This window comes from Psilocybe cubensis, chromosome 1 (genome assembly GCF_017499595.1).
Source record: "Psilocybe cubensis strain MGC-MH-2018 chromosome 1, whole genome shotgun sequence".
NCBI lineage: Eukaryota > Fungi > Basidiomycota > Agaricomycetes > Agaricales > Agrocybaceae > Psilocybe > Psilocybe cubensis.
This window is the reverse complement of record NC_062999.1, coordinates 3,375,720-3,396,502: the sequence shown is the minus strand read 5'-3', so window position 1 is coordinate 3,396,502 and position 20,783 is coordinate 3,375,720. Positions and strand designations below refer to the sequence as shown.

General features: G+C 45.3%; 9 protein-coding genes across 9 annotated transcripts; 2 read left to right on the top strand and 7 right to left on the bottom strand.

The window, feature by feature from the left end:
• Positions 1 to 24: 24 nt before the first annotated feature.
• JR316_0001177 (uncharacterized protein) lies at positions 25 to 987 on the bottom strand (the record flags this gene model as incomplete). The annotated part of the gene is made up of 4 exons (XM_047886988.1): positions 25 to 277; positions 336 to 637; positions 702 to 729; positions 782 to 987. 4 exons carry the CDS (start codon positions 985 to 987, stop codon positions 25 to 27), a joined length of 789 nt encoding a protein of 262 aa, XP_047754734.1.
• A 146-nt stretch (positions 988 to 1,133) lies between these two features.
• Positions 1,134 to 2,232, top strand: JR316_0001176 (Translin-associated protein X; the record flags this gene model as incomplete). Its single annotated transcript, XM_047886987.1, has 5 exons — positions 1,134 to 1,247; positions 1,316 to 1,645; positions 1,709 to 1,856; positions 1,929 to 2,012; positions 2,066 to 2,232. The coding sequence occupies 5 exons, from the start codon at positions 1,134 to 1,136 to the stop codon at positions 2,230 to 2,232; spliced, it is 843 nt and encodes a 280-aa protein (XP_047754733.1).
• Positions 2,233 to 2,766: 534 nt separating this feature from the next.
• JR316_0001175 (uncharacterized protein) lies at positions 2,767 to 3,336 on the bottom strand (the record flags this gene model as incomplete). The annotated part of the gene is made up of 1 exon (XM_047886986.1): positions 2,767 to 3,336. The coding sequence occupies one exon, from the start codon at positions 3,334 to 3,336 to the stop codon at positions 2,767 to 2,769; it is 570 nt and encodes a 189-aa protein (XP_047754732.1).
• Positions 3,337 to 4,106: 770 nt separating this feature from the next.
• JR316_0001174 (uncharacterized protein) lies at positions 4,107 to 5,035 on the bottom strand (the record flags this gene model as incomplete). Its single annotated transcript, XM_047886985.1, has 3 exons — positions 4,107 to 4,765; positions 4,848 to 4,969; positions 5,019 to 5,035. The coding sequence occupies 3 exons, from the start codon at positions 5,033 to 5,035 to the stop codon at positions 4,107 to 4,109; spliced, it is 798 nt and encodes a 265-aa protein (XP_047754731.1).
• Positions 5,036 to 5,625: 590 nt separating this feature from the next.
• On the bottom strand, positions 5,626 to 6,365 carry JR316_0001173 (uncharacterized protein; the record flags this gene model as incomplete). Its single annotated transcript, XM_047886984.1, has 2 exons — positions 5,626 to 6,207; positions 6,279 to 6,365. The coding sequence occupies 2 exons, from the start codon at positions 6,363 to 6,365 to the stop codon at positions 5,626 to 5,628; spliced, it is 669 nt and encodes a 222-aa protein (XP_047754730.1).
• Positions 6,366 to 7,495: 1,130 nt separating this feature from the next.
• On the bottom strand, positions 7,496 to 9,104 carry JR316_0001172 (uncharacterized protein; the record flags this gene model as incomplete). The annotated part of the gene is made up of 10 exons (XM_047886983.1): positions 7,496 to 7,720; positions 7,776 to 7,848; positions 7,904 to 8,076; positions 8,130 to 8,205; positions 8,261 to 8,275; positions 8,330 to 8,534; positions 8,675 to 8,744; positions 8,805 to 8,825; positions 8,882 to 8,917; positions 8,979 to 9,104. 10 exons carry the CDS (start codon positions 9,102 to 9,104, stop codon positions 7,496 to 7,498), a joined length of 1,020 nt encoding a protein of 339 aa, XP_047754729.1.
• A 2,571-nt stretch (positions 9,105 to 11,675) lies between these two features.
• JR316_0001171 (uncharacterized protein) lies at positions 11,676 to 12,512 on the bottom strand (the record flags this gene model as incomplete). Its single annotated transcript, XM_047886982.1, has 3 exons — positions 11,676 to 12,197; positions 12,254 to 12,361; positions 12,411 to 12,512. 3 exons carry the CDS (start codon positions 12,510 to 12,512, stop codon positions 11,676 to 11,678), a joined length of 732 nt encoding a protein of 243 aa, XP_047754728.1.
• A 571-nt stretch (positions 12,513 to 13,083) lies between these two features.
• JR316_0001170 (Werner syndrome ATP-dependent helicase) lies at positions 13,084 to 14,430 on the top strand (the record flags this gene model as incomplete). Its single annotated transcript, XM_047886981.1, has 4 exons — positions 13,084 to 13,366; positions 13,444 to 13,512; positions 13,568 to 13,789; positions 13,850 to 14,430. 4 exons carry the CDS (start codon positions 13,084 to 13,086, stop codon positions 14,428 to 14,430), a joined length of 1,155 nt encoding a protein of 384 aa, XP_047754727.1.
• Positions 14,431 to 15,676: 1,246 nt separating this feature from the next.
• JR316_0001169 (Chitinase 1) lies at positions 15,677 to 20,521 on the bottom strand (the record flags this gene model as incomplete). Its single annotated transcript, XM_047886980.1, has 25 exons — positions 15,677 to 16,017; positions 16,074 to 16,261; positions 16,312 to 16,331; positions 16,389 to 16,420; positions 16,474 to 16,571; positions 16,632 to 16,721; positions 16,775 to 16,814; positions 16,918 to 17,113; positions 17,181 to 17,283; positions 17,348 to 17,383; positions 17,830 to 17,888; positions 18,031 to 18,041; positions 18,086 to 18,208; positions 18,270 to 18,319; positions 18,377 to 18,617; positions 18,672 to 18,729; positions 18,797 to 18,987; positions 19,034 to 19,197; positions 19,258 to 19,293; positions 19,356 to 19,401; positions 19,513 to 19,601; positions 19,654 to 19,743; positions 19,798 to 20,042; positions 20,098 to 20,181; positions 20,435 to 20,521. 25 exons carry the CDS (start codon positions 20,519 to 20,521, stop codon positions 15,677 to 15,679), a joined length of 2,718 nt encoding a protein of 905 aa, XP_047754726.1.
• Positions 20,522 to 20,783: the final 262 nt, after the last annotated feature.

Here is a 20,783-nt window from a genome sequence, read left to right as displayed (position 1 = left end):
GTGCCCTCGAAAATCCACAGCAAGTTACACACGTAAATGGGGTATTTGGTTTTGAGATGACAAAAATTGACGTGACATGGACTGAGGACTTAAATTCGAGTTTGAAGGGATCAGCCCTTGTTCTCCGTGTTCGAGGTGCAAATCTGCAATACCAGGTTCTGTGGTTTCCTGCCCATCTGCCTGGCCCACCCTTGCACCTGCTGATGGGACCATGTCAATAGGTGCCCGCTGACGATTCTCATACCCAGACTTGATCCGATTGTTGGTCACAGATTCACTGGAAAGATAAATTTGGGTCAGTAACGGATGGTGGATGATTTGACAACAATGCCCACCGAATTTCAGCAATTAAATCTTCAATCGCATACCAGGCAAGTGGCCCATAAGCAACGGCTCGCCACCAACCTGCGAGGTCTGCTGGTCCAATGAAAGCGTGCGCATGCAAATGGTCTGTCACAGGAATCTTATTATCTTTAAAAGGCGGGGTTATGAAGCCGATGCGGAATTGATTGTTGTATATGGGAACCGGCGGGGCAGCCGTTGAGGGGGAAAGAGGCGTTGAAGCCGGAATGAGGGAAGTAAGCAATCTAGTCGCCAAATTGCGCACATTGGCGAGCAATGGTAGGTCGGACGATGACTGTATTAAGAGAAAAGAGTTGTTTAGATCATACTGCAGGCAATAGATATAATGATGCACTCACCAATGAATATATTGACGGTACGTGAAGACTGCGGAAATGAGAGTAAGAGATTTGGCACTAACACAACGCCAAGAGCTCACTTGAATGCAATGATAATATGACCCTTTGAAGATACCGGGTTTGCCTTTTCTTTATATGCAGTGAAATTCTCATCCCGCCAGACGACTTCGGCCTGCGTTGAGCCTGGGGGGAAAACAGGGGAGCGGGGTGAGTTTGGAGTGGTGTGGGAGGCAGTTGCGACAATGCCGCACATGGGACATCCTGCCTTGGGTGCAAAGGCGGCCATTGGTGTGGTGGATGTGGGTGGCGAAGGTGGTTGAGGATTGGTGATGGGAGTAAGTACGCTGGCAACCTGTCTTATTGACCTGCCCTTTCTTTACGCCGAAATCGACTACAACTTCATTAATAACTTTATCCACGTGACCACTTCTCATGGCGACGACGACCACAAGCCTTAGCTCCTCGTCCTCCCCAGTCTTGCAATCGTTTGACACCTTCAGAGCAGATTTGGATGATTATAACGACAGACGCGAACGGCTCATTAAAGTGTGTCGTCCCGTGCCCTACTCATTAATTTCTTGATCTAAAGCCATGGCATCAATGTCTTGTTCTAGGCGAGTCGTGATATAACAAATCTCTCGAAGAAAGCTATTTTTCTTTTGCATCGTCTTGTTCAAAATCCAGCAGACGCCAATGAGGATCAACCCACTCATTACAAGAAAGCTGCTCAACAAGGATATGAAAAGCTTCGCGAAATCCAGGATCTCTATGCCAAGCTCCAACCAGAGCTAGAAGGCGACAAATACTGGAGATATCAACGACAAGTCTCCCCCGGTTTGCAAGAATACATTGAAGCACTGAGCTTTGCTCATTATCTCGACCATGGAACTTTGATCACCTTTGACGAAGTCCAGAAGACGCTCATGACTGCAGATGGCGTCAAGGTATGTCATGTCTCTAAATCTCTATTTTTCGTATGTACCATTGAAATCAAGAGATGACCACAGTTTTTCCCACTCACTGTGTCCGACTATCTATTGGGGCTGTCAGATCTCACCGGAGAACTTATGCGCTTTGCGATCTCCGGGATTGCAAACAAAGGCGGCAGACAGAAAGCAAGTGAAGTCTGTGCATTTGTACGGAGATGTAAAGCTGGTCAGTATATCTTTCAATTGCCAACACTCATATGTCCCTGTACCTAATGAGCTTTCTGGAATTGTATTGCAGATTTTGAAGGACTAACTCCCTACATACGTGACTTGAGGAAAAAACAATCCGTGACCACTCAATCACTCGAGAAAATTGAAGATGGTAAGTCAGATCTATTACCACTTACCGGAGCCCTTCTGATGTTCTTTTACCAGCTGCATACGCGATCTTTGTTCGAAGCTCTGAATATGATTTGCCGCCCGAGATATTGGATGACATTGTTGCGCAATCAGTCTCAAATTATAGCAGCCACACCTACGAAACTCGTGGTCATAGAAGAGATCTCCATGCCGGAAGCGATGATGAAAATGGGGCCATTTGAATGGCCCGGAGAAGTTACCCCAGAATGCAGCTGTAGGGGCTCAAAGAGACAGACAATCTTTAAAATTTAACCTCTGCTCCCAAAATGATGCTAGGAACAAAGAATAGTTTGTATCACCCCAAGTGCTTCTCGCTTAGAAGTTTGTGCAGGCTCAATTATCTCAACACGTTCCCTGTTTCCATACGCGTCAAGTGAAGTCGAAGTTAATGAAAGAACAGTTTTACCTAAATCCACGCAAGGACCGCTGACAGACAATTGCCGTCGGACAGATGTACAAGCAGGTGCGCGTGTTTCTAAAAGGACCTCGAGGCCTGTTTTCCAACGCCTAACGGGACGTAAATGTACAAGCCAAGAACAGCGTGATTCATGTGCCTAAATGTGCAGCACAAACTCAGCCGAAGACATGCCAATTAAAGCTTACAACTATAAATCTATCGAAACATGTAGTTCTTCCGTAAAACATGAATCAAGATCTATGGACCAACTGCGTGTATATGTAGTACCTATATACGTGCTAATGTGACAATTCCAAAGTCAAAAGGGACGTTCCCCAAGACCAGGTGAAGAGGTGCTGATCTTTCTGACGGTATCACAAATCATTTGATCGACCTGGCACTCCAATCCGATGCTGAAGGCCCGACGAATTACGGTTAACCAGCTTTGCCCTGTTGGTGATATACACAGAGGGTCAGAATCATCGAGGAACGCTACCAATCCTCGTAAATCCTTGTCCGAGAAGCTCGATGGAGAACTGGGCTCTTTGTCGATATCAACTATGGGAGGTAAAAAGATGATTGCGGCAGAGGCATGACCAAAACCCTCGTTACAAGATATTTCCGCATAGAAAGTCGTTTCCTCCGACACCGACTGAACATTAAGACCCAAACTGTCTGAAGCAAAATCACTCTCGATCGTAGGTGCCAGGAATTTGGTGGATTTGATATCTGGAAAAAGGACCGAATCTGTATCCCGAGATATATCTCCATCTGATTTTGTTGGCGCGCCGGTACCCTGTGGCATTTGTACCCTATTTTCAGAAGAAGTGCTAGGGAGGGTGCAGTACCCTTTGACTGGCGAATGCTCCTGGGGCCCCTGTCTTTCCATCAGAGAATGGATAGAAGAAGGCTTAATTCGTTGATTGTCGTGGGCCTTTGGTCCGGGAGATCGTCGAGCATGGTATACTCCAAATGGAACCAATGAATCCCAAAAATTTTTGAAGAAGAAACGGAATATAAAATTTACAGACACAAATATTGACTTGAAAAGTGCGAGAACACTTTGAGGAGTCGGAGTGTGACTGGGAGCTGTGGGCGGACCGCATGTTGTTGTCATCATAAGTGCGAATGCTCCTATCTCCTTCGCCGTGAGATGCCCATGGACCAGTCTTTTGGAGCGGTTTATCATCATGCGGGGAGATGAGGTGACCGATGACAGTATCGTCTCTGAAGATGCACAAGTCAATGAGAAGAAAGTTGGCTGATAATGTCGTGCAGCATGCGTTGAGCGGATTCTGGGGACATGGGATAAAGATAAACTGGTGGTAAGCTTGTTGTAGGGTGTAGGTATCGCTGTTCCCCAGTACCTTTGGAGTTCCGTGTTGGTATCATCTGTTACTTTGAAGAGTCTGTATATTGGCGAAACCGTAAAATTGCCACCAGCTGGCCCAGTTGCTATAGATATATCGTCCCATTTCAAGTCCTATTTGCTAAAGACGTGGAGCTCGTTGGTGCCGTGTAGTAGTCCATATTCGTTGAAGGCGCCTATAGTATCTAGATTGACCAGTTATATGCAATTGAAATGAATGTTTATGTTCGTGTATCTTGAGGGCCAAAGAGGCATTGTAACGGTGCATGCCCCTGTCATGACCAGCCCAATCAGATATTGTACAGTTGATCAAAAATAGCTGTGATATTTCTTTTGTCGAACGGCCGAACATTGTCAGTGACGAGAGGACCAGGTAGAAGTGTTAGGTCACTCGGGATGATTGTCCCCGGTACGAGCCTCAACCTCTGCGAGAGAGCTCCTACTTTATTGCACCAAGCAGGAGAACTTTCCAGAGGTGGATTAGGATCATTGCGGAATTCCGCTATTCTCAATGGCTGTTTATTGGTAATACCGCGGCGCATGCCATACTTAATTTTGTAGTTGAAGGATAACACTAAAGCATCTGTCAAACTGGCAAGAATGGCATATCGTATGGGGTCGGGATCTTGAGGGTCCGGTATGTCTGCTAGCAGCCAATCGGTTTGCCTGTGGAACCAGTATTGGGATTCCTGCATCATTTCGTCCTCGTTATCTGCCACAACAGTTTCATAAAGACGGTAAAGAGACCGTAGCGGGGTGTCTCGGTAACAGAATCGTTCGATTTGGCGTAGTGTCACATAATTGACTTCGGTATGCCTCCGATTGAAAACAATATCAGGGTCATCGAGGAGCTCTTGAACAGATAAAGGCGGAGGAAGTGGATATTTCCATGGAAAAGGCCACAGCAACATGAATGCGATATGCAACGGCCGAGGACTCCTATTCAATCCTGTTAGACACTCCTTGGATTAAGATTTATGAGACCTACACGAGTACAAAGTAAACCGGTGCAAATAAAATGCACAGCGGACCTCGTATGTTAACATAAAACCATGCGTCTATTCGTCGAGCGAGTGAGATGGGACGCCTTGGCACTGGTGGGGGCATATTGAACTTGAATGTAGGTGGTTTAGTAGAGGCATTCGGAGATTCACTGTTGCAGGTTAAGGTGGAAAATGCGATCATAGTAAATTGCAACTCACGGGAGGATAGCTGACATGACAGAATGGGAAAGAGTAAGTTGGACAAATTGACGCGACTAGGCGTTGTTGAGGTGTATTTGCTAAGTGTGGCAAGGAGGGCATCTCGGCAGTGATAGGCTGAATAAAAAGTTTATTCTGAACATTTCCTCAAGATCGCGGTGCTTCAATCACAAAATTCTCTTTTCTTTTCTTGGAAACTAATTTCCAGAGGACGCGTTACATGTGGTATTAATATAGAGGAGTAGAACTCAGTTCAACTAACCCATCCAATCTCTTAGACTAAATATTCGAACGACCCCGCCCCTTTCTTTTACAGCCCGCACCACATTTCTAGTCCGGTTCGTATCATAGAGATTGGACGTTGTTTTAGCTTATATGTCGTATGCATTGACACAATGACATACGCGGCTTACAATTGGGCGCATTACTTTAAAATATAAATCAAGGCACTCGAGGTTTTCAAGATCATGGCTTCTTACTACTGGCGCATATTGTCTCGAACAAATCTTCCTAATACATAGAAAAGCAGAGGGAGCATCTTTTTTTGTTTGATCGAGGCTTAACGCATCTTCAACAACAAAACTCCCCAAAGCGACGACTCCTACAATTATATAATAGCGTCGACGCTAAATCGAGCGCGATATTCCTTATTGACAAACTCAATCTCTACGTTGTCGAGCGCACTCCCATTGTACCATGAGCGGATAACATTCCTATCCAGTGGGGCATTGTTCTCTGTGATTAATATCTGCAGGAGTGAGATAGCATCATTGATGTCTTTCCTTTCCCTGTCTTTACTCTGTACGTGTTCATTCAGCTGTTCCATCTGATAAGCGCGCGTAATCTTGCCGATTAACTGAAATTTCCAATCTGCTGCGTAAGCTACAAGGGTATCCGACTGGTATAAGACGACGTTGTTTGCAACGGAATTCTTGTAAAGGTCTTCACAACCTGGCATCATGGCAAAGCCTGCCATTTCTGCGTTTATCCAATTTACAGGCCATCGTTGCCTTAAGTCAGGAGGGAGAGTTGCTTGAGCACCCGCAATTATTCCCATGAGTTCAGGATCAGGAATGAAAAAGTCAATGTCCTTGGTTTTATCGCGGTTCCCGAAGTACATAACGGAGCATGTACCCCCAGCTACCACAATATTGACTGCCTGAGCCGAAGTGGTTTTGTCCGTGAGCTCCTTTGAAATGTGTTTGAAGGCTTTCAAAAACCCTATTCATTCCCAATTCTCTATTATTTGACGCAGCGTACTTCCTCACCTGTCTCGATATCTTTAAGTTCCAAGCCGTCTTTCTTGGTTATCGGAATATGAGCAAGCGACTTGAGTTTTCGTATCATCTTTAAACGTGTAGGGGGCGAGTTCAATAATTGGGTGCGATGGTGGCTAACGCAAAGATCAGAATCGTTGGAAGGGAAATCGACCATTGAGTTCAATCTATACTTTCAGCCTAGTGAAATTATCTCCACGGATTCTGATTTAGCTGATTTTTTACCGTTTACGGTTTTGGAAATTTTCCACAAAGATCCTCACTTACCTTCCCAACAAGCTCTTGACAGATAATGATTGTATACAGTTGATAATAACCTCCAGGTTCTTCTTCAATTTAATGTCTCTGATATACGACTCGAGGTTCCTCGTTTTTCTGTGCACTATTTCTGAAAAAAAAATTTGCCACCCTCCTCTCCCTCTTCCTTTCTTACCAGTGTTCACTACAGCCATATCGCTTCAATTTTGGCTTTACGCAAGCTTTACGCTTGGTTTCGACCCAAATGCTTAAGCTTTTGGTGGCCCTTGAATTGCTATTCAATCCAATCTTATTGCAACTCAGTCACTCACGTGACTTATCGCTTTTGGTCACATTCGCTGCCAAAGTTGCCGCGCCTATTAATACAACCAGCCTACAACACGCCTCTAATCACGCTTTCGGTGTACTTGTGCACGGTCACCCGACGTTGTTTAGAAGGTGCACGATAAAAATTCTTGTCACCACGGATATCCTGACCTTTTATTACTCTCAAGACTCATTATACTTATTCATTCATCTACTTCCATGACAGATTGAAATCTACATAGATATTGTTTGCTCGGACAAGTAGCTGATTGTGAGAGTAAAAGAAATTGAAGTGATAAATATCCGTAGATTCTCCGTGTGTGCATAGGGCGTTGGCGGGGGTCCAGGACGAGCAAAAACTTAGCCACACATGGTGACTCCAATACTATGATGAGAAAGGCGCAAGGGTGTGAGTCATGAGGAATCTCACAGGGCAAGAAAATTTTGACCGACAGTGAGCTGAGCGCTTGGGTGGAATTCCCAAACAAGAACCAATGGCAGTACCAAACAAAGGAAAAAGAAAAAATGTGGGTCCAAATTTCTAAAGACATAACAAGGAGAAAAAAACAAGCGGAGATTAGATGGGCTTGAGGATGGCCCAAGAAGAAAAAGAATATAAAACGAGACATGTTGCAATCATATTGACAGGACAGGGCTGTGGCGGGAGGGGTAGACCCAGTCCCGACTAGTTTTTGTTGACTGACCACCAAAGTACAGAGTAGAAATAATGACGTCATTAAGATTAGCATTCATGATGGTAAGTACAATACCGAAGTCCTCAATATCATCTCCGTCGGCGAGCTCGCTGGATAGGTCTTGGAACGAGTCCGTCATCGCTATCCACATAGTCTGGGTCGTTACCTTCATCAACATCAAACATATGTAACCAATTATGATTATCAAATATTTCAATCACTGGTGGAGGCTTGTATGCTCGTCGTGATATCTTCTTCTGTTGCTCCCGTTTGGCCATGCCGTTGTGCCATGCCCTGCAGAAATTTTTTTTGAAAAAAGATCAATAATTGTTTTTGAACTTGTACTCACTGCTTTCGAGCGTCCCATTCGCGGAACTTTTGCCCACCTGGTTCCCATTCCCGAACGCCACTTGATGCAAGTGCCTTGATATGCTTCTCGACTGTATTATCCATGGCAATGTTTGGTATCATGGGCATTGACTCCGCCAGATCAATGCGGCAAAATGGGCAGGCTTTCTTTTTCTAAAAATAGACAGCTCAGTTTCAGAGTAGCCGTCGAACAAGACGAAACGGACATTTTGAACATGCCATTGCCAGCCGCAGTCGCCGCAAAATGTATGGCCGCATGGATTTCCTACATGCGAAGCAACACTTGGTTTACGTTAATATTCTGGCATCAGATACAAAGTAACCGTCGATGGCGTACAATATATCAAAGCATCTGAGAGTTCACATCGTAAATGAAGCTGGTCAAGGAGGTCTGAGAGAAACATACATCGGGCAAGTCAATTCATCTTCATAACTCGACAGAATCTGCCGCATCTCATTGTCGGCTTTCATTTTCCCTTTCCGCTTCGGTGAAATTATCTCGACATCGTCGTCTGAGCGCTCCCTTTTGGTAGGTAGAGTGGAACCTTGTTCGATGTGTTCTTTCAACTGTGATTCAGCATCGGTCTTTTTCCTTTTCTGTGGAGAAGACCCTAAATAGTATAATATAAAGAGAGTTAACAATGTTCAGATGCCTGTGCATAAATACAGGGTTCAAACGTACATGTAAGCGCTATTCGGCGTTGAGATAGAGACATTCAGCACACATAACTCCTAGGTAATGTAAAGGGACTAACCCGTAAGATTATGGGGCGTTCGTGAGTCTGATACACATTGCAATTGGGGTTGTAACGCCACAGCTGCTGTACGTGACGAAAGACTGTTCAGATAGTAAATTAAACAACGCATACGGCTAAGCTCACCTCCTGAGGCTGGGGCAGAGGCTGTAGTCTCGATCAGTGGCATGGTAGGAAGACCTGTTGAAACATAAACTACTTACACGTGGACTCGCCAGTACCATGGACTTGAGGAACGTCTACAGAGCAAGAGACGTTATTCATAACAGAGTAATTCCACGGTAATCGTCTACACGCTACCTCGATGCGGTAACCTGGAAGAAGACGCCACTTGAGATTCTTGTACAACTCTTTGTTCGACCTGGTCGAGTTCAGCCAAGAAAGCTGCATCCAGGTCATCGTCGGGGAAATAAAGAGAGGATCCATTGGAGAGGGGAGAGTTGGGAATTGGGTCTACAACAGTCTGAGACGATTCCGCTGGTTGTTCATGTCTGGTGGGAGTTGTAGACGGCCCCGACAGAAGTTGTGTCCAATCTACACCTTGAATATCGGCAAAATCGTCCGGGATATTGTCAAATTCATCATCAGACATTGATACTCTAAAGATTCGCTTCAGTAGGGTTTGGATGATATGGCGTTTTGTCGCATTAGCAAAAGTGTGAGTGAGAGTAACAAAACATGGTTCTGATTGCTCAAATGGGGCAATTCAGGATGACGTCATGTGACTTGCTTAATTCGGCCCGCAAAAAACAGTTCCAACTTTCAAGTTCCAGGAGTGGCATGCCTCAGGCTCAGAGCAAATTAAAGCAGTGCAACCATTCTCTTACACTGCAAAGTAAGTAATGTAAGCTAACCTTGTGAAATATGGAGTGAGCGTTGACTGATACCAAAAATAGTACAACTCAGACTTTCAAGTCAAGTCACACTCCTCTCCAACTCCCCTCCAGAACTTTGATTCAATATGAGTATAGCTCTCCGGTTAGATAGTTTTTTAACGTCATTTGAGCGTACGGTCACTGCTCAAGCTGGACTCAACACACCGTACCTCTCTCATAATGTCAGTCATCCAAATCCTAAAACAAGCATGTTCATTTCCACTTTGAGCTAGACTCAAAACTTCATTTTTTAGGCGGCTGGAACAGGGTAGAGATAACATGTTTAATGTAGCTAAAAATATTGCATTTTGATAAATTTTGGTTTCCGTCGACTGTAGCCAGGCTTAGATGACCTGCGTAGGTATGAAAAGTGACGCGGTGACGCGTTGTCATTCAACTTTAACCGATTGGAAGGTGTCCATGTACGACAATACGACAGGTCTCATGGTTTGAGTCAAAGTAAGGAAAATAAACTCTGTAGCCACATTCTAAAGTATCCATGAATTCAATACAACGTCGCAATACCATGTTTATATTCTCTAAGAACGGTCGCATACACCCTGTCAAGTTAGCATAATCATCGGAGCATGTTACGCGTTCGTGCTGTGTGGAGTCGAGGTTACTTCATTATCGTTCAAATTAGTACCCTTACATCAGAGCCCGGGCAACATTCTACAAGGCCGGGGTTTGGGTCTAAAATTAAAATTAAGCGTGACTAAATCTATTTATAAACTGTCACATCGTTGTCACTTTCCTTGGGAGACGGCAAGGGGAGGTGTAGAGATGTGCCCAAGTTGTGCCCATTAAGCGAGTCCGGGACGACCGGATGCGCCAACTCCTATATTATCTTTTTGCTTTGCTTTGCTTACACGTTCCAGGTCCAACAGGCTTTTTTCGGTGTACACTTATCTTTTATGTCTTGTTTCTAATCTTGTCAGGAGATTGCAGGACACACATGACAAGAATCCTCAGGAATCCTTGGCTTTGAAGCACAAGTTCCTGGCCAGTGACCATAACGGCCAAGGAACCGCTGTCAGGGATCCTTGGTACCCATACTATTATACAACCGGCTGAAGACACATTTACCCACCTCGTCCCGAATCGAAACAGAATACACTTGGCAAATGGTTTCTGCGTGTTGTTGTGTATTCTCCCTTGATAACGATGCCTTTGCCTGGAGGGTCTCAACATTCGCCTCCTATAAACCTTTGGGTCTCGGCTTTCATGGAAGTTTCATCCATTTTATCTACAGGCCCTACCGTCCCCTCGACACGGAACCCTGTCGTTCATAAAGGCCGGAGGGTCCGGAACTCAATGAGGGGTGTAATAAACGCTTACGCTGCCAATACACTCCGCTTGCTCATAAATCCAGAAAACATCGCGTCAAACGCCCAGCATATGCGCCAAAAATAGCTCAACATATTACATGTGTCTGTCCGCTCTTGATGCGGCTGGTTGTCGAACTTTGGTCGGTGCCAAGGTTGTATCCTATCCATTCCTACCCCCAGTTGTCAAAAAAAAATCTTGGGATAATGATAGACAAAAGTCACACCCAGAACGTCCCATTACACGGATCCATGTTTTCGTGTCAAGCTAAGTGTGGAATGAGTCCAAAAACTGTCTAAATGTCGCATAGGTGTCCAGATAACAGGTTAAGTAGAATTTTAGCTCGACAAACGTCTAGCCCAAGAAGCGTGTAGACAGACTAGGAGGGAAAGCAGGTATGCGCAGTATTTGTGGGCTTTCTTCATGTTAAACTTGGGCGTTTCAAGGTCATATGTAACAAACCGAGATAATCACGGACGCCGAAGCCGCGAACGAAGAGACCCAAGTCTGCTAAGAGTTTGGGAATGAATAGAGATGCGCATTTGGGATTTACAAGTCGCAATAGAGACAGAGATGAATCATGATTGATTCGCATTACACGAGGATACTCTTGATGACACGACAACACGAAAACCCCTTGGCTACAACAGACTTATCAGCGAGATATATACATTTAGTTATGGCTATGACATGGAATAAACAGAAGTAAAGTTATATATTGTAACAAATAATGTCGAGGGGGGAAACGAATTGCAAGATGCTGGCAAAATACAAGAAGAAGAAGAAGAAAGTTGAATCAATCGCGCTCTTGAATTGGGATGTCGCCGTTCATGTCCCGACTTGGACCAGAGGACAGGAGGGAGCCAATGGTCATGGATCCCCTTGAGCGGGGAGAGTATTCAGCTGAATTGCTGCGATCTGACGAGGAGTAGGGGGACGGGGGAAACTGTTCGGATGGATGTGAAGACTCATATACACCAGGATGTGAGATATGAGGTGAGTGAGATGCGCGATGACGTTTTCGCGGGTGTTCCGAGTGATGTGACATTGGGACATCCCTGCTAGACGGAATATGAGAGTGCATCCGGGATGGTGGTGGCGACCGACTGCCAGATGTTACACGATGGCGATGGTGAAGCCTACGAGAAGGCAGCTGTTCGGAAGGACGGGGAGAATGGGTATATCCCGGTGAGGGGTAGTGGTGGTAGTTGGAAGAGGATGATCGGGAGGCGGAATGAACAGGCTCAGGGGGAGCAGAAGCGGACTGCTGGTAAATCTCGAGCAAAGTGCGCTGCAGAGATGCGACGGATGCTTGCCGCTGAAAAAAAGCAGACGATAAGGGACTAGGTGATATTTGGGGACGAGCCAACTAACCTGGTCCTCGGCAGTCTTTGCATTGAGCATGGCGATGAGCATTTCGCGGTCGCCGTCGCCCTTTGTTTTGTATGCAGAGAGAATCTCGCGCAGACTTGGGGCGGGTTGCTAGAATGGAGGTGAGCAGTTGTGGCACAAAAAAAGAGAAGATATCAACCTGGTCGACGAGGGCATGTGCGGAGGATACGAGACGGCGGATGTCGTCTGCGGGGTATCTGTGGAGGGAGGGGGAAGGGTCTTGGTGGGTGGACGAATTCATGGTTTGGATCAAGGTGCGACGGGGCCAAGAATCTCAACGCTCGCCCAGTGCTTGCTTTTAAGTCGTGCAACACTGTCCTATTTTTGTGTTCTCCAAGACTTTTTGCCAAGACCATTCGATGCTGAGCTATTTTCGACCAGGAAAATGCTCGGAGCCAAGAATAGACTTCCGTCTCACTCTCCCACCACACAGCGCGAGGCTGCTTCACCCTCGCCTTATTTCAATCCTGCGCGTCTCCAGGGCTTCCCTGCGTCCGGAGGGAGCTGCGTTTTGGAGGACTACCCCCGTGCCTTGTGTCTTTGCCTTGGCCGGCTTTACGTTTCTTGGGCTGTGACGGGGCGTTACTGAGAAGTGACCCTATGTGACATGTCCCAATTTAGCTTCCAATGAACTCGCTGCTAAAATTGCCAGAATACACGCCTCTCCTCTCCAGTCAATCACTTCACCTTTTTATAACTTGCACGCCAAGCATCCGTTCTTTCGGCTTTCACATATCAATCCATCCCTCCTATCCCTCTTTAAGCCATCCATATAATCTGTCTCCAAGTCTCTTCTTGCTAGTCCCTTTCTTATGGAGGTTCCAGCCCCCGCTCCTCGACTGCCAACCCCACCGCCTGCCCCTACCGTTCGTTATTCTTGGTCCGAGTACAATCCCAATATCAGCGTGCTCTATATACGCACTCACCAGGAGGCAAACTTGCAGCTTTCCAAACTCGGATCTCATCCTCAGGTCTTGGGCTTCGATCTAGAGTGGAAACCCAACTTTCGCAAAGGAGCTCCAGAAAATCCTGTTGCCCTCGTACAGCTTTCCAATTATGATTTTATATTTCTTTTGCAGATCTCCTCGATGCAAGGTACATCAGTTTATGCCCTTGTCACCTTCCGAAAGCGCAAAGATCTTGTCAGTAGTAATCGTCTTCTTGTTCTACAGAGTTTCCATCAAAGTTGGCAGCAATTCTAGCTAACCCTCTCATTGTAAAAGCCGGTGTTGGTATCCAAAGTCAGGCCACCCCCATCTCCGCTAGTGTCTCGTGATGCTCAAGATTTTCTCTCAGACGACTCTAAGAAAATGTACACTGATTGTCGCATACCGATGTATAATTGCGTCGATTTGTCGCTTTTGGCCCGTACAGTAGACAACGCTCGTTGGAAGGGGAAATATAATAATCCCCTTGGTCTTGCTCGCCTCGTCGAAGCATACGAGTTCCGTTTGTTGCCTAAAGGCAGAACCACTCGCAGTAACTGGGAGGCTACTCTAGATGATCTCCAAATTGAATGTTAGCGTCTATTCATACCTGCTTATCTATTTCCAGCCCCTTTTCTCACTGTTCATATAGATGCTAGTAACGATGCCCATGCCGGATATATCCTGTACAAAAAATTGGAAGCTATGATACCTTTACTTGCCGATCCTCCTAAGAGTATCTGGTACACCTTCAATCAAGTCTCAGGCCAGCTTGTCAACTCTGATGGATTTCCCTGGCATGCGTACAATCCCAATTATGATCCTGGCCCCCCTCCACCGCCAAGGATTCCCAGAGAGCCCAAATCAGTGGACGGTCAAGATGAAGAATCTCATAGTATAGTCGAGCAAGGAGACAACTTTCCGTCGTCCCGTAAGAGGCATCGTAACCATCATCAAACATCTAGAAGAGAGAGCGAAAAGCCTCCCTCCAATGATACGCCAAGGCATCTTAATGCAACTTCATTCCAGGAACACGCTCAGAACGCAGGACAATCGTCCAATGGGTTTGGCCAGCACACTCGTAAATTCCGTACGCAATACCGCAGCAATGCCGAGCACGACACTGTTTTCTCAACAGGATCTTCTGCGCAGTCCCGGGATGATACCACGCACAGCAGCATACTCCCTTCCAAGAATAGACGTCGCAGATGGCGGGATTTGAACAGACCCTAACTATGGAGAGCAGAGCTTTTTCTCATTCGAATTCAAATCGCTTTAGAAACTGATACCGGAACTATCGTCTCCCAGATTATCATCCTCCCCCCCCTGTCAAGGATTCGGGTAATCCTTTTGATTGTATGCTTTCTCGACATGCGCCCTAGGTGATATGAAACTACCCACGTCCATCTCCAACACTTGTGTACAATATCTTTTGATTTTCTCCTTGTTTTTTCTTGGCATTACATAGGACTTTTCAACCTGTAACTTGGGACGACTTCAGGACACTATAAATAGCTTTGTCAAATATTCGCTAAGATATCGTGGATGTATATCAGCCTTATTTATCAACACAGCGGGCCTTGGGAAAACAGCTTGAATTTACACTGTGCAGTATACTTGTCACAGGCCAGACTTAGACCACATACCCATATCCATACACACTCACGGCAAAACAAACCCTTTCCAAGTCAAAACGATATATTTAGATCATATATAGTTATCTTGGCACCATCTTGATGCTCAGTCATGAATAACTACATATAACTGTTCAAAAAATTTTCATGAGCCATCCGACCACAAAGATAGCATAAGAGTTATATCCGGCGCTCCATCACACATTTGGGCAACCGGCTCGTCCGCACCACTATTAACGGGTGATAGTATGCGATAAATATATCAGCTGCTTTCTTATAGAGCATTCTACGTTTCTATTTGAACATTTAGGGAGCTAACAAAGAATAGATATGTCGGGATAGCGACCCGGAAGAGGCATATCAGATGCACGATGCATGATGCGTATGTTGCAGTGTCCAACTTGAGGAATCTTAGGCTCTGAGGCTGTATTCTTAGATTAGAGCATACATTACGAGTAGCAACAGTGGCATAATACTAGTACATGTATTCACAATAGAACTACATCCCTAGCTACTATATGCATCTACAGAATAAAATAACAGATACTGACCCAAAGACCGCCGAACCGGAAAGATTCGTGTTACAGAACATTTTTAGGGCACTTATACATAGCAGTGGTAATAAATACAGATAGATTGTAGACCGAGGATTGGGTGGGTGTAGAGGAGCATATGATACAAGGTGTAAACGCCATCGGTTCCAGACCGGAAAAGTTAAATATACAGCTTGATATGTTTTTCAAGGTCGTGTCAGCACTATTGCTCATCTTGCGTTTCAAAATATGTTGGATGAAGAATCATGATTACGTCGTTTCGGCCCAACAGACGTGTGTATTTCGTTTCATTTATGGCTTGAAGAGTCGTGAACTCCTTCTAGGAGTTGGCTTCCCGGTTGCGATCGGAAGAGGTGCTCTTGCATCGATGTCCATCGGTCGAGGTCTTACACGGCCTTTTACTCGTGGATCCGGAATCGGCGTCTCACTGGCGGTCGGCTGAGTACTAGCCAAAGATTTGCTCGATAATGGAGTATGAGGCGGAACAAAGGTAGGCGTGGCAGTCCGGGTAGGAGAGACAGTCCCAATGGGAGTCGATGTGGGAGCAGGATTTTGTGGCGAGGTATTAGGCGGTGGCCCGGTTATGCCATTGAAAATAGCTTGTTTGACAGTGACATGATACTTGTTATTAGCTGCAAAAATAAGTCTGAGTCATTTTAAGAACCTTGGGGAAACCCAATTTGCTTACTGTAAGCAGAATCTGCATCCCAAAGCATTATACCTCCAAAAGATGAGTACTTTTTCTGTGCTTGTTTGGCCACGTTGATGAGCGTCTGACTGGAAACAAAGCCGTTGCCAGCAGAATCTGCAGAGGCAGGGGCGCCTAAATAAACCTTGACATCCTTGTTGGGAGACTGTGTCTTTGCCCAATTATCCCTACCACATATATTAGGATAATATCAAGGTGATCGATTGTTCGGAAATACCATGTAGCAAAGTTGAACTCCTGTCAACTAGGATTTAGCATCAAACAGTCAATAATCTGGTGGTAATATCAACTTACAGATGGAACTGATGTCTCGCAAAAATTGTTGTCTGGAATAATCAAAATGAGAGACAGAGCGCTGATTGAAAGGTGAACACATTACAGAATTGGACATAAACAGCATCGAAGAATGCGCTATTCAAAGCCTGGCCTACCTTTGCATCAGGGAATGGACATTGAGGCGCTGCAGTAACATAGTATCTAATCATGATGAACATTGTTAACGATCACGGATGTTGATGAAAAATGGGGTAGATATACCTTTTTTTCGCATTTTTAGACAATGATCGGAGTGTATTAACGAAAGTATTATAATGAGCGGCCGATCCGTTTTCTATGTCCAAGTCGACTCTGACAGAAAAGACATTAGCCCCGAGAAAAGTCACAGCCACTATCTCACACACCCATCAAGCACTGCACTCCCGAATGGCCGGATTCCACCATCTAAAGAAAATAAGCTTGGAGTATTTGTTTTTGGAGGTGCATACTTACTTCCTCCTATATAAAATATTAGCATCGACTCCACATTGTAAGGGAAAATACGCACCCAAGAACATGTTCCATATCGTTTCCGCGAAACCAGCAGCCTGCGCATCACTGTTGAATCCCACGTTCGCAGTCGCTCCGCCGAGACTCAATGTCACAATTTTACCCTTCGCCTGGCATTTCTGGATGTCGGCTGCCATGAAGGAGCAATCTGCCAGGTCCGTGCCTGGGAAGTTGCCTGACCCTTGGCTACAAATCTATGCGGGTAAATGGATAGTTCATCTACATCTTTGGTCTGAAGGCAGTGAAAAAAGGGGTGCGTACGTTCGCAAAATCGATAACTGGTTGGCCCCCTTTCCCAAAAAATACATAGAGGAAAGCCAATGGGAAAACATCAATGGAATCATCGTCGCAGTAGAAACCAAGCCTGATGAACAATCATTTTTGTGTTAATAACAGAGGAGACGATCTAATGCAAAAATTGTCCAAACCGTTGTTGATGGCCTGCCGAGTCTTGACCCCAGTACCTATTGTGAAAACAATTAGAATATGGAATCACCGATGTAGGTCAACCTGTAACTAACGCAGCTAGCTGCAGATAGCATTAGCCTGCTTGGTTACTTTACAGATAAAGTGGAGAGTGTGGAGCCTACATTGTCATTACGATCAATGGAAAACGAATTTGCCAAAGGAGCCAACGATACGAATCCAATAGTGCAGGCAATCCATTGCACCAGAAAAGCTGAAAGGACCATGGTGGGGCGGAAAGCACACGCATCCCATGGAACATTTCGAACAGACTTTAAATGTGAGTGTTAATCTCTTGTGATGACACGTCTACATCTGCTCATATCTGGGAAATGAGCGATTGTTAGCGGTCAAAGATCGTTGAGGTGGCATAATCTAGCGGGGAAATATACATATTGGAAAATACCGGCTCCACACGTGTGATCTTCTAGAAAGTCAAACACACGTTGATGTTCGCGGGTCGAAGCACGTCGAAGCACGTCGAGGCGTCCATTCACGTAGTACCTGACTTCGCCCATATGTTGAAGAATGAAGGTAAGAAATCGTGGGAGATACCATAGATAACAGGTTTAATAATAGAAACAAAATGGCAACAACTGGTCAAAATCTTGTATAAAAATTGAATAATCAGATAATAAAGATACACCTGATTTCTAACTGTTTAGAACAATTCCATCATGAAGATTAAATGCGGAAAAAACGAGACTTGACGATAGGTAAACCCTCTGCATCTGAAGATGGAGCTGAATCCTGCGCGGATGAAGTCGCCGCGGCTTGGAGGGATGACCCACACGGGCCGTTGTCGGTCCAATCACCGGCAGAACCTGTGTGTGGTGAGCGGAGACATTCGATTCAACGGACAAAAAGGTGCCGAAAAAAACTGACCTCCCGGAACGTCTGCTTCAGACCACCATTTCGCTGTCCATAAATGAGAACTGTACATAGAACGGTGGTCAGCTGGATGTTATAGAAAATAGAGCGCAAACTATAACCTATAGGTCACTTGAGAACCGCCCACGTATGGTACCGTACTGGACCAAGCTGGAATGCCCGCACATTGCCCTCCAGGGGAAGGGGAAGTCGTTGGCTTCGCCGTGGTAGTCGGAGACGTCGATTTACTGGTGGTAGTTGGGACAGATGAAGTCGATGTAGGCTTCGTAGTGGTACTTGATGTTGGTTTTGCGGTTGTAGTGGACGATGAGGGTGGAATGGAGGATCCACCACATGCACTTACTGGAAGGTAGTCATGAAGAATTGTATATAAGCTATGTAGCTAAAAGTACTCACTTGCACTCCATTCGCCACTTGGATCATTGGATGGTTGAGACGACGCGGACCATTTAGCCTATTGACAAGGGCGTTGGTATCCACAGTTTTACAAGCAGAGAAAGGTAAAAACCTGCCAAATATACCTTCATATAATGGTTAGCATTACGTTCAATGTGGTAAACTCGTTCAACATACCCTCCAAAGGAAACTTCAGCGCCTCCAGCATAATTAGTACCTGCAACGTATGCGGGGGCGCTACATGCCGGGAATGTAAAACCGGTGCCCCCAGTGGCCGATAGAGCGTTTTTGATTGCGAGATCGTATCTCCCGTTGGCTGAAAAGTTTTTAGCCAAACTTATGATCACCTTTGTAATACTTACCATATGCCTGAGATGCATCCCATAGCATCACACCTCCGAAGGAAGGGAAGCTTTGACGCATTTGAACTGCAATATTACCCAGAGTGCCGATGGGGACATATCCTGAGCCTGCAGCTGAACTAGATGCTGGCGCTCCAATGTAGACCTTGACATTCTTATTCGGGCTTGTAGTACGGGCCCAGTTATCCCTGTTAGGACAGGTGAAAGGTCGTACAAATGCATACTATCTTAAGGACAAACCAGATTCCGAAATTCCAGTTCTAGAAGGAAGATGATTGAGAAACTTTCAATTTGAAAGGTTGGCAAGCAAAAAAAACCATACCGCTGCTTGTCCAAATGATTGTAGGCCACAATAGTTGTTGTAAAATCTATATGAAGAGCCATTAGTGGTTAGTCGATGCTAAAACTGACGAAGATGCATTACTGGACTAGGATAAAGGTCAGCTGATTCAACGCTTATATAAGTTTCGATAACTCACCATAAACTGCATCAAAGCTTGCTGCATTGAGGACCCCACCCAGAGCTGCATCTGGGAAAACGCATTGAGGCGCAGCAGTAACATAATATCTGTGAAAAGAACGTCAGAGTGGTGATCATTCCCGGTTTATAGTTTGCTTACTGTTTTGATGCACCAGACGCAAGGGAGCGAATTTTATTGACAAAAACGCTATAATGATCAGACCCACCACCCTCAATATCAAGATCGATACTAAGCATATATTATGCTCAGTTAACATTATAAGTGTGATGTCAAAAGACCCACCCATCTAGAACAGCATTCCCGAAGGGTCGAGTCTGAGAGGTTCCCCCCAAGAACAAATCCCAGATGGTTTGGGCAAAACTGGTGGCCTGGTCATCTGATTGGAAGCCCACGGCACCTGTGGCTCCGCCCAAACTGATAGTAACTATTTTGCCTTTTGCTTGACAGGCGGCGATATCTGGAGCAAGAGATGAGCAGTTAGGAAGCTCTGTTCCAGGGAATGTTGCATTGTCAGTTGGATTACACGTCTATGGGTATTAAAAGGAATTAGATGATATAAAATGATAGTCAGGTTGTACTCACGTTCGCAAGGTTGATCGAAGGAACACCCCCGGTCCCGAAGAAAACGTTCAAAAATGCAATAGGGAATACGTCAATGGCATTATCCTAACGACTTGCAGCATAAGTAAAGAATTTGAATCACGCGAAATAAATATTAAACACATTGCAATAAAACGAGATCGTCTTCTGAAAATTGGCTGTGTTGCCGGTATTGACCGCACCGTAAGAGTTCTGGCCCCAATAACTGGCCATGGATCAACAGCTGAACTAGAGAGAAAGTCATAAAAATTCCTACACAGCAACCTATATAAAACAAATTAAACAAGGCGCAGTGGAAAATATTGATGGGATGACGAACATTGTCAAAGCGACTGTTATCGAAAGCAATAGCATGCAGCAAGGATGACAGCCCAAAGATTAATGAGAGGATCCGAAGTGCGAACATTTTGCACAAGATCTTGGGTCTTCTTGTTGGGAGATTGGTCTGCCGGTGGACACTAGTGTTAAATAGCTCTCATCCTGTCCGCAATCCGTAGTAAAGTAATGAGAATACATAGCGCGCACAAGGAGATACGACAACCATGCGGATTAAGGCGAACAGAAGTTCATCAGAAGGCTTCCTGCTGCTACTTCATAGAAATAGTCGTGGCAAACAGCATGCCTCATACAAGCTTCAAGCTCACAAAGGAACGTTTCTAGCAATGTTT